The sequence below is a fragment of the Nicotiana sylvestris genome, chromosome 11 (assembly GCF_000393655.2).
Source record: "Nicotiana sylvestris chromosome 11, ASM39365v2, whole genome shotgun sequence".
NCBI classification, from domain to species: domain Eukaryota; kingdom Viridiplantae; phylum Streptophyta; class Magnoliopsida; order Solanales; family Solanaceae; genus Nicotiana; species Nicotiana sylvestris.
In genome coordinates, this window is record NC_091067.1 from 17623303 (window position 1) to 17639150 (window position 15848).

The 15848-nt window shown below is 38.2% G+C and overlaps 2 protein-coding genes across 2 annotated transcripts; both read right to left on the reverse strand.

Annotated features, from left to right (window-relative positions):
* Positions 1–378: 378 nt before the first annotated feature.
* On the reverse strand, positions 379–789 carry LOC138880776 (uncharacterized). Its single transcript, XM_070160952.1, has one exon. It carries the CDS (start codon positions 787–789, stop codon positions 379–381), a length of 411 nt encoding a protein of 136 aa, XP_070017053.1.
* Positions 790–5373: 4584 nt separating this feature from the next.
* LOC104244160 (probable anion transporter 6, chloroplastic) lies at positions 5374–15585 on the reverse strand. The gene is made up of 15 exons (XM_009799507.2): positions 15107–15585; positions 13632–13777; positions 13281–13380; positions 13034–13086; positions 12306–12380; positions 11649–11729; positions 10976–11037; positions 10756–10823; positions 10333–10448; positions 9047–9083; positions 7432–7527; positions 6401–6542; positions 6226–6278; positions 5813–5899; positions 5374–5715 (listed from the first exon to the last, which is right to left on the reverse strand). The coding sequence occupies exons 1-15, from the start codon at positions 15500–15502 to the stop codon at positions 5614–5616; spliced, it is 1614 nt and encodes a 537-aa protein (XP_009797809.1). The 5' UTR covers positions 15503–15585; the 3' UTR covers positions 5374–5613.
* Positions 15586–15848: the final 263 nt, after the last annotated feature.

The window sequence follows — 15848 nt, forward strand, 5'->3', positions numbered from 1 at the left end:
TGGCCATATGCACAGCCACAAGCACGGTCACTAGAGCGGTCATAGCGCAGTTGCGCTAGAGGTTGAGATGTTAAGGCAGAATGTTTGCCCATATACGCGGCCTGTAGTGTGGTGGGTAGCGCGGGCGCACTCCTGGGCACAAATATTTTGCATTTTTTCACCTGTTTTTTTCGCGTCCGATGGACTTATCACTTGCCCAAGCTTACCGGCATTGGTTAGTACTTACCAAAATCAAAAGTAACAACTACTCACTATCATTGGGTTGCCTCCCAACTAGCGCCTTAGCTAATGTCGTGGCACAACAGTTACAACAAATCAATGGGTTGCCTCCCATGCAGCGCCTGATTTAACATCGCGACACGACGCAGATAAGTGCATTTAAGGCTCGCTCGACCTCTGAGGTTTAGTCAGATGGATCACTGACACTTCCTTTGGTTCATCCATGCCTACATATGGTTTCAATCTTTGACCATTGACTCTAAATGTATGAGAGTCTTTCTCTGAGACAATCTCTACGGCACCTGAAGGGAATACTTCAACCATTCGAAATGGTCCAGACCATCGTGACTTGAGTTTAACCGGAAATAGCCTTAATCTTGAGTTATAAAGCAACACCATGTCTCCGGGATTGAAATTTCTCCCAATAATGTTCTTGTCGTGCAACCGCTTCATTCTCTCCTTGTATAACCTCGTGCTCTCGAAAGCAAGATATCGGAACTCATCGAGCTCATGCAATTCTGTGACTCTATTTGTTCCCGTAGATTCCATGTCCAGATTTAGCTGTTTCATTGCTCACCAAGCTCTATGTTCTAGTTCCATTGGCGAGTGACAGGCCTTTCCGAACACCAACTTGCATGGTGACATACCAATTGTTGTTTTGAAAGCAGTTCTGTAGGCCTGGAGTGCATCATCTAGCTTTTTCACCCAATCAGTTCTTGTGGCATTCACAGTCTTGGTTAGCACACTATTTATCTCTCTATTAGACAATTCGGCCTATCCACTGGTTTGAGGATGATATGGTGTTGCCACCTTGTGGCGCACATCGTACTTTGCTAGCAATTTCTCGAAGGCTCGATTGCAGAAGTGAGTGCCTCCGTCATTGATAATAGCTCTCGGGGTTCCGAAACTGGTGAATATATTCTTTTTCAAAAACCCCCACCACCACTCTTGCATCATTGGTGGGAAGTGCTGCAGCTTCCACCCATTTAGACACGTAATCTACAGCAACAAGTATGTACTTATTGCCAAAGGAGCTGACGAAGGGGCCCATGAAGTCTATCCCCTAGACATCGAACACTTCAACCTCTTGAATTGGGTTCATGGGCATCTCATGGCGACGGAAAATATTCCTGGTTCGCTGACATTCATTACAGCCCTTCACTCATTGATGTGCATCCTTAAACACTGTTGGCCAGTAGAACCCGGCTTCTAGTACTTTTGTTGCCGTCCTGACTCCTCCAAAATGCCCGCCATACACCGATGCGTGACATGCCTGCAAAATAGAAGATTGTTCTATCTCGGGGACACACCTTCGGATCATATTGTCAACATATATTCGAAACAGATAAGGTTCATCCCAGTAATACATACGGCAGTCACGATAAAAACATTTCTTTTGCATAGAGGAAAGGTCATAGGGAACTATACCGCTTGCCATGTAATTTGCAAAGTCTGCATACCATGGCACTTCCTTAAGGCTTGTAGCGAATAGCTACTCGTCTGGAAAGGTTTCCAGAATGTCCTCTACCTCAACTGAGTTTTCAGCTCCTTTAAGTCGTGATAGATGATCAGCGACTTGATTTTCTATGCCCTTACGGTCATGAATCTCCAGGTCGAACTCTTGTAGTAACAGCACCCAATGAATCAGGCGCAGTTTGGACTCATTCTTCTCAATCAAGTACCTGAGAGTTGCATGATCAGTATATATAATTTCCTTAAAGCCAATCAGGTATGATCTGAACTTGTCGAATGCAAACACCACAGCCAGCATCTCCTTTTCAGTAACAATGTAGTTCAGCTAGGCTCCACTCAATGTTCTACTGGCATAGTAGATTGGGTGCATTATCTTGTCTTTCCGTTGTCCCAGCACTGGCCCCACTTCATAGTCACTGGCGTCACATATGAGTTCGAATAGTTGCTCCCAGTCCGGGGCAATAATGATGGGTGTTGTGACTAGCCTCTTTTTCAACTCCTCGAATGCTATCCTGCAATACAACAGGAAAAAAAAGGGTGATATTTTTCTAACAACTTATAGAGAGGGTTGGCAATTTTTGAGAAGTCTTTTATGAATCTCCGGTAGAAACCGGCATGCCCGAGGAAGCTCCTGATTACCTTGACTGAAGTGGGGGGTGGCAGATTTGCTATCACGTCAACTTTAGCACGATCTACCTCGATTCCCTTGCTTGATACCCAGTGTCCCATGACTATGCCCTCTTATACCATGAAATGGCACTTCTCCCAATTAAGTACCAGGTTAGTATCAATACATCTTTTCAACACTCAAGGTCAGATTTATAAGGCACTCGTCGAATAAGTTTCCCACCACTGAGAAATCATCCATGAACACCTCCATTATGTCTTCGACCATGTCAGTGAATATGGACATCATGCACCTTTGGAATGTGGCGGGTGCATTGCATAGGCCAAAAAGCATCCTCCGAAAAGCATAAATTTCATATGGGCATGTGAAGGATGTCTTCTCTCTCTCCTCTAGTGCAATGGAGATTTGATTGTACCCTGAGTACCCATCCAGAAAACACAAGTGGGACCTCCCTGCCAATCTGTCAAGCATCTGATCAATGAAGGGAAGTGGGAAGTGGTCTTTCCGGGTGGCCAGATTTAATTTCCTGTAGCCCATACAAATTCTCCAACATGTGACGGTTCTTGTAAAGATCAGCTCATTGTTATCATTTTTGACCACCGTCATACCACCCTTCTTAGGAACACATTGCACCGGGCTAACCCAGTTGCTGTCAGAGATGGGAAAAATGATTCCCGCATCCAACCACTTAATCACCTCTTTCTTCACCACTTCCTTCATGTTGGGGTTCAACCTTCTTTGGTGCTCTCTGGAATGTTTGTGCCCCTCTTCCAGCAGAAATTTATGCATACAATATGTCGGGCTGATCCCCTTAATGTCTGTCATGGTCCACCCAATGACAGTCTTGCACTCCTTGAGTACCTGCAAAAGTTGTTGTGCCTGCATATCTAACAAATTAGATGAGATAATAACAGGTAATGTGGAGTTGGTTCCTAGGAACTCATACCTGAGATGGGCGGGCAGTGGCTTCAACTCCAGCTTTGGTGGTTCTCCTATGGATGGTTTGGCTGGAGTAGTTTCTCTGTTTTCTAAATGTAGGGGCTCGAATTCAAGTGTTCTATCCCAAAACTCTCTGCCCTCTAAAGCTAGCACCCATTCTGCTAATTCTTCTCCATTCACCTCATCTAAGTTTACAAGACAAGCAGCAAGAGGGTCCTCAATAGTCAACATCTCATCATCTGCTTCTACGATTACATCCACGATATCAATAATAGAACAATTGGCGAATTCACTTGGTCGCCTCATAGATTTTTGCACATTGAATGTAATCTCATCATCGTTCAACCTCATCTTGAGCTCCTCAGTTTCACAATCAATGAGAGCTCTCCCTGTGGCCAAGAACGGCCTTCCCAAAATTATGGGAATTTCTTCATCCACCTTGCAATCTAGAATCACAAAATCTGCAGGGAACACAAATTTCCCTACCTGAATCAACACATCATCCAAGATACCAGAGGGTCTTTTCATGATTCTATCAGCCAGCTGCAATAAGATAGACGTGGTCTAGCTCTTCTAATCCCCAGCCTCTTATAGATCGCAAGGGGCATAAGATTTATGCTAGCCCCCAAAGCACAAAGTGATCACAAAGTGCCTTGGCAAAAGCAAAGTTACCAATGGTGCAGGGAATTGTGAAACTCCCTAGGTCAGACAACTTCTCAGCAACTGGTCTAGTCACCACAGCACTGCAGGTCTGAGTTAGAATCACTGTGGCCAAGTCTTGGAAATCGAATTTTCGGGACATCAAGTCCTTCATCATTTTTGCATAACCAGGCATCTCCTTCAAAGCATCAATCAATAGAATATTTACCTGGATTTGTTTCAGCATCTCCAAGAATTTCTTGTATTGTTCCTCTTTCTGGTACTTGGTCAGCCTCTATCGGAATGGTGTTAGAGGTCTCTTCTTCCCAATGATTTGGGCATTCTCTTTGTTAGACACCACCTCAACTACAGGTTCCTGGGCTGTCTCAACTTCTTTCTCAGCCTCAATATATTTTTCATCAAATATATCTGTGTAAGTTGATTCATCGACTTATAACCTACTCAGATGCATCGTTGAATATTAAAAACAAAATGTCTTGACCTATATAAATATACCTCTTATATATTTATATATATATAACACGCTTCGTTGTACTACTTTAACTACATATATAGCATGTTAGAGTATATTTTAGTGTATTCATCCCTTGTATTACAAAAGTATTAACGGATTACATTTATATTATTTAGATAGTAAATATAAAAGTGATTTTTAATTTTGACCAATGTTAACCTGAAAAGAGACCAACTTTGGTCGCTAATTATCCAGAATTAAAAATTAGCGTCCAAAGTTGGTCGCTAATTTTAAATAAGATTTATTTATATTTTATAAAATATTATAAATAATAATATAATTATTAAACGTTTTAACTGGGTTCCAAATTAGCGACCAAAGTTGGTCGCTACTTGCTTCCTCTTTCATAACCGACCAACTTTGGTCGCCAATTTTAAATAATATTTATTTATATTTTATAAAATATTTTAAATAATAATATAATTATTAAAACGTTATAACTGGGTCCCACATTAACGACTAAAGTTGGTCGCTAATTTCAATATTTCTTTGACTAAGCAAGTCTGACCAGCCCGGTCAACATGTTGACCACTTTACCGACCAAAAAGCGACCAACCTTGGTCGGTAAATTATTTAAAATAATTATTTAATAATTTTCTCCACATTAGCGACCAACGTTAGTCGCTTTTTTTGACCAACCAACTTTGGTCACAAATTTTTGATCGGTAATTCCAAGATTTCTAAATAGTGAGAAGAGAAACACAACAGATAATTTGAGACAGAGGGAGTAACAAAAAAAGATGCAATAAATACAATGTGAACACAAATGCTGAACTACTTTATAGGATTAACCTTTGGAGGAAAAACAATTAGTACATTCCTTTTTAAATCCTAGAATAGATCTGGCATTTCCTCAGCTTGCTACTAATCTGCTATAATTTCAAGAAGATACAATAGTTGAAGGGGAAGTAATGCAAAAAGTACCCTGGAAAGCTGCTGATGAGTATTTGGAGTAAACCATAACTATTAAAGATGTTCATTATACATCTGCTGAGCACTTTATGTAACTACAATCTGAAAAATGAGGGTACTCTTCACTAAAGTTGCAAAATCCCTACAATTCATGATTAATATACTTTATACATACAAAAAAAAATGGATTAGTAGACAATATGTTTCGTGCTGAGCTGTTAGTAGTATTTATGTATGTTTGCTGATCAACCCGAGCTGAATAATGAGGTCAATCACCCTCCGAGAAGGTCTGCGGCTTACTGCTTGCAAATGCCAGCCACACAACTGTTCCAGTGAGGTAGAAGAAAATTGATGGTGCAAACAAAGAAATCTGCACAAAATAAGTTGTAAAATTTATGAACTGATCTTCAAACGGATGAGGCTTATTAAGGTTTTAGGGTGTTCTTGGGGAATGTAAGATAGCTTACGCTCCACGAGTGAGTTGAATCAAGAAGAAAACCAGTGAGAGCGACGCCTACAATTCCGGGAACTGCCCCCACGGTGTTGGTAATACCCTGCATATACAGTTTATCAAAGTGGGAAACAAAAAGAATATCTGGACTTGAATTTGAAAGATGACATCCAACTAATCTTCTTCGGACAGGTATAAGACCATTATATGAACTTCTTCGGACATCCAACTACCCGTGTGGGGCCTGGGAGGGTAATGTGTATCCAGGCCTTATGCCTACCTAGTGAAGGTAGAGATGTTGTTTCCAATAGACCCTCGGCTCAGAAAGGTGAGAAAGAAGAAGAGGAGGAAGAAGAAAAAGAGATAATTATCTTGCATCAAAAAACATGCACATGTATAAAACAAATGCAGCCCTGATGCTAAACATACCAGAAGAATGCTTGCATATTCGGGTGAAATGTCTTGATGGGTGCAATATAGGCCTGCAACAATGAAAAATTTGACAAGATCAATTGTACCAGCAGATGAGGAAGAAGTGCATCTTTATTAGAATTTACATCCCAAGTTCAGAATTCTTGAAACCAAAAGCAATTTACTGGAGTACCTGATAAGGCAAAACTTGAGAGAGCTAAACCACCAGTGAGGATTGTTACTACTTCCCAAGGAGGCAAACCAAAGTCCAAGGAAGAAAGAATCATACAGGTCGCCGGGGATAAAAAAGCAATTGTTTGACAAATTTTTCTCACCTGTTAGTTCAGATGAGTTACAAAGGGTAAGTATCCACCTCGTCAAGTTGCTTCAATCTTTGTTGCATTATTGGTATATACACAAATTATGAGATAAAGCGACCGATGAAGCATTGATTAGAAAAAAGGTTATAGGGAACGATAAGCAGGAGGTTGGGGGAGGGAAAATCAAAGATATGCTTTAAAAAGTATATATAAAATATTACACTGAGCATGTTGGGGGAATTTAACACTTATTACCAGGAACCAGATTCTGTGCTTATCTCACCCCAGTTACACAGCAAGATATCAAAACATAGATCATCACTTATAAGTTTCTCCGAAATGATGAGAAATATTAACTTGCAAAGACATTAATCAAAAAAATCAGTTTATAAATTATCTATCAAATTTTCTTTTGCTTTGAAAGTTCTTTTTCCATTTGAGCACCATGTTATCCACAATAACTTTAAGTGATTGAGAATCTTAAATTCTACCAATAAAAACCATTTGAAGCTTCTTCATGAGTGCTATCCGTTCTACTAGCATTAAGAACAAAATCGTCGTCATCCTAAGGCATGCAGCTTCCAATAAATAAAAAATTGGAAAAACTACAAAAATATAATTAGTGGAACACCAATCAAGATCAACATAAAGAGTGTGACTTCCAATAACATAGCTTGCTTCGATACAATCAAGAAAATCCCACATTTTTTTCAAGCATTACTTGTAGATATAGAATTGAGCATTATTTACTCTTGTTCAAAGGGTTAAAGAAAAAAAATATAGATGATATAGTCCAAATATGAAGTTCTCCAGTTCTCATCATATAAAGAGACGTGAAAAACTAGGGGTTAGACCATAAAAATAACATTCCGGGAATAGAGAAAATAAGGAAAAGTCTAAGTACCACTGATGTATCAACCCCTTTGGAAATCAAGCTATCAGCAAATTGTGATGCAATGCTTGTAACAAAAATTGAAGCTAATGGAGGGAAAACTGAGACCTGAAATATAAGTTAAACAATTGTGAGGATATTCCTTAGTTGCGTAAGCAGTCTTACTTGATAACTCAAGTCGAACATTGATTAGAGTTGGCAGTAAATTACAACAACAACAACAACCACCACCCATTATAATCACACTAGTGGGGTCTGGGGAGGGTAGTGTGTACGCAGACCTTACACCTACCCTGGGGTAGAGAGGCTGTTTCCAAATAAACCCTCGGCATCCTTCCCTCCAAGAACTCCCCACCTTGCTCTTGGGGTGACTCGAACTCACAACCTCTTGGTTGGAAGTGGAGGTTGCTTACCATCAGAGCAACCCCTCTTGTCCATCAGAGGTTGCTTACCATCAGAGTTGGCAGTAAATTACTAGAACTAAATGGTAATGACTGTAGGAAATTACATAAGATAATTATTTCATGTTAAATTTTCTTAAAAAAGGAACTTCAACAATTCTTATTGATTTAACTACTTCAGAGGAAGAAAGTATCCAGGTGTTATGGGTTCTAGCCGTGGAAACAACCTCTTGCAGAAATGCAGGATAAAACTGCGTACAATAGATCCTTGTGGTCCGACCCTTCCCGGACCCCGCGCATAGCGGTAGCGGGAGCTTAGTGCACCGGGCTGCCATTTTTAGAGGAAGAAAGTATCCAAAGTGACCCTAGACAATACATAGTCAGAAGGGAAATAGGCTTATAAAATGTAACTGTTGTGTGCATGTTACTAGTGAAGGGACATTAGAGAAACTTTAACTCGTCTCCAGTCTCACTAATTAATTATATTCCGGGAAGAAAAGATTGATACAGTTTTTCCCTTTGTGATCATGCATAATATTCACCATAAAAATGCACATTTAAATTTCAACTTTTGGTGATGAAGAACGGAGATTAGTTATACAAAAAACAACTGCAACTTTAGAGGGCCTTAAAAGGGTGGCTCACAGACTCAAACTTGTTGATATTGTCAAATCAAGAAGGCCTAAAAACTAATGCTTGCATTACGTTAGACCGTCTACATCACACCCCTTAGAGATGCAGCCCTTCCTCGAACCCTGCATGAATGCGGGATGCTTTGTGCACCGGACTGCCCCTTAAGAAGGCCTAGCTCAAGTAAATAGTTGAGGTCCCTTAAAGTCTTAGGTTCAATCCTTTTTGGAAGCAGGATTTCCTCCACAAATGTAGGTTATTTTGTAGTTTATAGTAAAGTACTTCAACTGGTAATGTGCCCGAGCTGCAGATAGTTTGTTCTTTCATTGTCTCACTTAAAAAGATATCTCCTCTTAATTACTCACATGAATAACATATCTAGAAAATTCAGGGGTATATGCAATAAGTGACTGCAGAAATTTGGATTTCAATGCTGAGGCATGCTGAGGCGTGAATGAAAAATGATGTATCACAATATTATATTTGTGAAAGTCTTGAACAATTAAGGGATGGGTGCAACATATTCTCTCTAGATATTGACACATGAATATTAGGAAAGCAACTAGAGATGGGAAGCAAAGATACAGTAGACTTACCCATGCTGCTTCTGTCAGATTAAGGTTCAGCTCCTCACTGCAGGGATGCAAATCAAACATTTAGAAAAACACGTAAGAAGCGCTTTCTCTTACAAATAGCATTTATTCCTATTTTCTCCAATATATAGCAGTTCAAAATTCCACTTTAGTATATAACTTTTTCTTCTCTACTCAAACAACAAATATATTGAATATAAACTTACAAAAAATAAAATAATTTGTTATAAGTAGTTGAATTCCTTTTCCTGCTAATATTTTAACTCTATACTCTTAAGGAAGTTTGGTTATCATCATAGTTATTATAACTTGGTTATCATCAACCTTGATAAGACCGGAGAAAACATCTTAAAAGGAAAAAAGGTTGAATCCTTTGGGTACTTTACCATGTTGGGTTGTAGTTGAAGTGTGAGGGAAATGGAGGGAAAAGAAATAGAGGGGAATGAAATTTTAAATTGGTTATTTTTTACAAAGGAACTTTGTCCGTCAGTGGATAGGAAGAGGAAGATTGTTGTGCCCATATATAGAAGCACTTCTTCTAGCTCTTAAAGAGTTGAGAAGAGAGCAAGCATCGCGCCGTCTTTGGCTTCGTATTTGGATTTGATTGATATATATTTTCTTTGGACCAAAATTATTTATCCCTTTTCTGTTGTTTTTCGCGCGAAATTTTAATATAAATAAATTCCTGGTTATTTAAGTTCTTGGTCAAATCGCACCATGTAGTATAGAGTCAAGGTTTATTTCCTTCTCTCAGTTTTTCTGTTTCAGCTTTGTTTTTTATAAGCTTTCTAAGTAGTGAACTTTTATTGGACTTAGAAGCTGATAGGCCAGAAAAATTGAACTGCCATCTGCAGACATCCAATTTAAAGCATCTTTTACACAGTTTTAATCGTCGTACCTTGCCTTTTACAATTTCATTCAATATGACCACATATTCAAAATATTTGTCATTTATGAACCATGGCACTAGCGTCACAAACAAGAAAAATGAAACATTACAAAGAAAAGCTCTTAGTACTAAGCTCAAGCAGCACCCAAGGGTATGGCCTAATAGTCAATGAAGTGGCTTGAGAATAATGAGGTTTCAGGTTCAAGTCCCAACAGAAGCAAAAACACTAGGTGATTTCTTCCTATTTGACCAAGCCTTTGCAGATAGAGTTACCTAGTACCTGTTGTTTGTGGGAGGTAGTAGGTTCCCGTGAAAATAGTCGAGATGCGCGCGAGCTGACTCAGACACCACGGTTATTAAAAAAAAAAAAAAACTAAGCTCAATCATGGCAAATAGTTACCTGAAATAGGTAGGAAGCCAAGATAAGCAAGTATAATGGCCCCAACTCCCACAAAAATGTGCATATATCATCGCCCACACAGCTTTGCTTTTGAAAAATGCCTTCCACGGTACATCCTACAATTAAGGATCAATTGGTATAAGCTTCAATGTTAATGTCGTTAACCAAAGTAAGATTTTTTTTTGTGGATTAAATGAAGTCTTTGCAAGAAGTTGGAGCCTGACTACTACACCATAAAACACGGGAAAAAATAGCACCCAACATAGCTTGAGGAGACTCCAGAAGTTAATTTTATAATGATTATTGCAATTCTACTTAATGTTACATTTAGTTTAACTTATCTTTAAATTGTATGTAGACAACCAAAAGATATCCAATCAACTGTTTTAGACTTGTTCTCCAACTGATTTTCTGTACACATACCTTTAGAGAGGCGCTCAACTCTCCCAATGATGAACCCATTGATTTATTTCTAGAAAAAGACGGCGGCCCTGCAAACATCAAAATATTGCTTGCCCAATCAGAAATGCAGTACAAAGCAATACAAAAGCAGATAAAATTAAAGTTGATATTGTTAGTACTCGACTAGACCAGATTTTACCACAATTTTGAGAAGGCGGTGGAAACAAGAAACTCTACTCACAAGACATGGATTCTGTGGAAAACCAGGGCCGATCTTCTTTAACCAATTGAAATCCTAAAAACCTGAAATATGCAGAGATAAGCACATCAGCTTAGAATTGGTTAATATGTGCTTTATTGGTAAATAACTAAGCTAGGGATAATGCAACTCAAAGAGTAATTTCTTCTCAAAATGAAAAACTGAAACCAATGACCACTTGACGAAATCCGGAGGGAAGTGGGGTAAATGGCCAATACTACGGGAAGGATTCCTCTTTGGATAATAGGTACTGTAGCTGGTATTCTTGTAAGCAATCATTCATTGAAATGATAAATAACTACAAGTGATGGAGATAGACGATTTAAGTAACGGAAAATCCTACATTTGAAAATTTTATCTAGAATGACTGGAAAGGTGGAACAAGACCAGATATGATCAAAATAAATCAAAGCATACCAAAGGGAAGGAAAATTACTTCAAAATCTGTGGAGATTGGATTGACATAAAGAGGAAAGAAAAGCTTCAGCTAAGAACAGCCTAAAGAATAGCAACATTCTGTAAGCGGGGATGACAACAACAAATAGGTGGCACGTAAAATTGGTTGAAAGGATTTAGGGGCAGTAGAGCGATCTACTTTTCTTTTCTTTTTTCCTTTTTTTTTGTTGGGGAAGGAGAAAGGAGGAGGCCAACTTACCAACCTATGCCTAGAAAGCCAAACAAGTAAAATACAGACTCCCACCCGTAGTTCTGGATCAGTGGAGGAGCCAACAGAAGTCTGCAAATTCAGAAAATTTTAGATGATCACCAAACCACATTAATAAAAGAACTTTAGCCATGCCTAGGAGAATCTAAAAAAGAAACAAAAAATGGATTAGACGCAACATGATTTTGAATTTCTACGAACAATTTGTAAGAAATCGTGCAGGTTATATTACAGAACTTCAGAATCGAAAGCGCTGATCAGGAATTTTCTCTAACACCTTTTCCTGATACATTTTGCACTTTCTGCAGTTACTATGACCATAAAGAGTAAAACCAAGATGCCTAGATAGGGGTCAGAAGTGCTGTACAGTCCTTGTCATAAATGAAGTATAATTTCTTCTGCTGAATGCTAATGTCAAAGATAACTCGGTATGATATTATGCTAGTGTCAAAGATATCCTGGTTTGATATCACATCAACAGTTTGGTATATGTCCAACGAACTAAAAGTCTAGAAACTAAGTCTGCATTTGAAATTCCAACTTTTATCTTCCTCAAAACCACATAATCATTTGATAAGATAGAAATGTATATGAGATATTCCAATATACTGGTATATGACTGATAATTAAGTTAAAGATGAAAAATACCCGGTAACACTTCCAAAACTCAAACCACCAAAAACAAATGATACTGCTCGAGAGCGTTCTTCTAACGGTATTGTCCTGTACATAATATGCAGAGACAAAACAAACATGGTAAATGAAATATACACAAAAATATTAAATTTTGCACGCAAAGGCATGCTAACAACATGATTCGATAAGTATTGACGTGGACTTTTCAGAGGCCTTGTATAGGTCTAAAGTATATGATATATTTCAACCTTAAAGACGATTTTAACAACATAATTGGATAAGTATTCTAGATTCCAACACAGATGTGGATTTTTCAGAGGCCTCGTAGAGATAACTTCAATCGGTATGGCCTTTTAAGACTTTGTATCATCAGAAACGCTAGCTATAGTTTGTATCTCAAAATTCTCTTCAAATTCTAAGTATCCTATAATATGTAATATAGAGCATTGTACGAAAATAGAGTAACATTGAAGCAACATTCTCTCAGCTATCCGAACTAGCTAAACCAGCTGACATGCAAGCTTGTCATCATTCCAGTTCAATATCAAAGTCCAGTTGAGAAGCACAATACGTAACATTTTATACATTATACAGCAAGGAACATAAACTTTAGAAGCATTAGCAGAAAGATGAACCATTATTTCCATTGTAAAGGGGTGATTCAACGCATGCAAAAGCAAGGTTAAGATAATGAACCATTGTCCAGATTCATGTTTAAGTACTTATCAGTTCGAACATACCTGGCAATCAGGTCAGTGGCAGCTGATGGTGAAACTCCTTCTCCTATCCCAACCTATACTTGGGAAATCAATAGATATAGAATAAGTCTAGGAAGAACAATACATGAGTAATATCCACATCTTTTGAGAATGAGGTAAGTTTCCGAAACACATAAAGCAAGGCCAAAGACCAATAATCCTTCTTTTGTTAACGTAGATAAAAATCAGTGTTTTTGTAAATATCCTAGAAAAGTCAAGACCAAATTACCAAGATCCTTGAAAAGATGAGTGCAGGCATAAACCCTGCAAGATAGGGAACTAACATTGTTGCCAGAGACCAGACTAAGACTCCAACTTCAAGAACTTTACTGCAAACAAAAGAAAAATCCAATAAGCATGATGAATGATGAAATGATCAACATGGCATGCTATCTCCCCCGTCGTTTGGGAAGATCTTTTGTAAAGTTGGTAGCTTAGAAATATAGTAAGTCTGTTAACTATAGCACCAATTGTAAAAGGACATATACAGTAAAGTTGGTTTGCTTCTAGCCAACAATCAGAGACTAGAAGATTCTCATCTATTGCACAACAACAGAAACTTGACCATCCAAAAACTTACCTCCCACCAAATATCTTCGAAAGCCATCCACCTGGCAATTGACTTAATGCATAACCCCAAAAGAAAGATGACTGGACCAATCCAGCTACTGATGAATTCCAACCGAATTGATGCGACATTGGAATAATGGCAATGCTCAAATTGACCTATTCAGTAAAAGAAATGAAATTATCAAATTTTAATTAACTGAAAAGGCAGAAAACTCCAAAAGAAACAAAAAGATTTATGCTTGTTAAGCCATTTCGCATGATCACATTCGACACTGCTCCATGAGCGAACCGAAACAATTTCTTTTTCGCTTCTGTTATACTTAACTCCAGCTGCAAGGAAAGTGCTAACCAGTGCCAATAGTAGACAAGAGCACCAAAAAAGGAGCATTTCTCATCTCGAATCCTCTCATTTGCATTTGCTAATGCACGTTGGAATCAACGTTATCACATTAGCAAGATACATCTTACACTTCATTCCGCCACCATTGAGAGGTCGAAGAAATGCATTCGGCCACGAAGTGTGCAAAGGAAAAAGGGTAAAGTCACCATCTAGGGGAATTATCCTATTTTGTACTTACATCCCTAGGAAACTTACTAACTTTGTGAGACCTTAGGCCAAAGACCAGACCATTTGATGTTCCACTTGTATATATCATCATACTTCAAAGTTGCACTAGAACTCGAGCTACCATGCCCTTGACTGCCACACAGAGGCGGAGCCATCTTTAACCAACTTTCACGTGAAAATTATACTGTATAGTTAGGTAAACTTTTTCTTATGCATATGTACTATATGTTGAATCCCCTTGGCTTCTTCGTGTGTTTAATTCTTATATTTTGACTCTCCTTAGTGAAAATTCTGGCTCCACCAATGCTGCCACATCTCTGGTTATACCGAAACATGGGTCTCATTAGAGACACAAAATCCATGCACTCCCATATGTAAGCTATTCGCAAGAACGTCTTATAATTCAATTTAGCAAAAGTTTCCTTTCTCAAGTAATCATCCAAACAACATTAAAAGCCGATTGGACTACTAATAGTAGCAGTGTTCTTAACATTAAACTAAATGACAATTAACTTAACAATCACACCAAGAACAGAAAGCTCTTAGCAAGACCAAATTATAAAGTCAACTTATCAACAAAACCATCAATCCATCAATTATGAGCTCAAGACAATGATACTATCCAAAAAAAGGGCAATCCGATGCATAAGGCATCCCGCATTCATGAAGGGTTCGGTGAAGGGCCGTACCCCTTTGATGGCGTATACAACCTATCCTAATACAAGCATTAGTGATTGCTTCCACGACTCAAACCCTTAGTCACAAGGAGACATTTACTGTTCCTTCAAGCCCCCTTCACTATCAACAACAAAAATTAGGAGCTGAAACGCACAATCAGTTTTCAGAAAAGATCAAATAATGCAATTCTTGAACTGAAAACATCACAATATGTTACTATATGAAAAGAATTCAATTACCTTATCCATATTACAGATAACAAAGGCAAGAGAAGTAGTTCCAATGAGCTTATATCTTTGAGGCAAATTCTTCCAAGGTGGCCAACTCCACTCAAAACCAACTTCCTTATCCTCATTTTCAGCTCCCAATTCATTTCCAGAAGTTGAGATCAATTCCCCCTTCTTGCTCAACTCACCATTCACTTTCAACCCCTCAAGTATTCTCTGCCTTTCTAAAGCTTTTTCCTTTTCTCTCTCTATTATGCTGCAAGAAACTCTGAACTTCAAACTATGGTTTTGGGCTAAAAGATTCAATCTTTGAGGTCTCAAAGTGTTAAAGATTGAAACTTTATGGTTTACAAAGTTGGGAAAATTAAATAAGTTATTGTTTTCTGCTCTAACTGTGAATTTAGCCATTGTTGGGGTTTTTCAAGAATTCTTTGATTTTTCTTGAATATGAAAAAAACAATTATTGCACTAATGCTCCTATACTCAGCAATTTTTATATAGATCAATCAGAAAGAGGGGTTTTTTCAATTTCTTTTTAAATTGGTGATTTTACTTCTACTTTTTTGGGGGGTTACTGTTTTTGTCTTTATTTAATTTTTTCCACGTTATTTTATTTCAAAAAAATTTCTATGTTCTAGGAATGAGGACTTGGAATTGCCACGGAGTTAATAATTAGAGGCCCCAATTTAATGAGGAAATCTAATTTGTGGGAACTTTTCACTGCCACGTGGAAGGTGCTCGTTAGATGAATAAT

What these genes read in the sequence shown, in the direction of transcription:
- LOC138880776 (XM_070160952.1), bottom strand. Translation starts at nt 789, where the DNA reads ATGAAACAGCTAAATCTGGACATGGAATCTACGGGAACAAATAGAGTC.
- LOC104244160 (XM_009799507.2), bottom strand. Translation starts at nt 15,502, where the DNA reads ATGGCTAAATTCACAGTTAGAGCAGAAAACAATAACTTATTTAATTTT. An exon ending in TGGCTTCCTACCTATTTCAG is followed by an intron (nt 9,084 to 10,332) that starts GTAACTATTTGC and finishes GCATCCCTGCAG; the next exon opens with TGAGGAGCTGAACCTTAATC. An exon ending in CTCAAGTTTTGCCTTATCAG is followed by an intron (nt 6,279 to 6,400) that starts GTACTCCAGTAA and finishes TCATTGTTGCAG; the next exon opens with GCCTATATTGCACCCATCAA.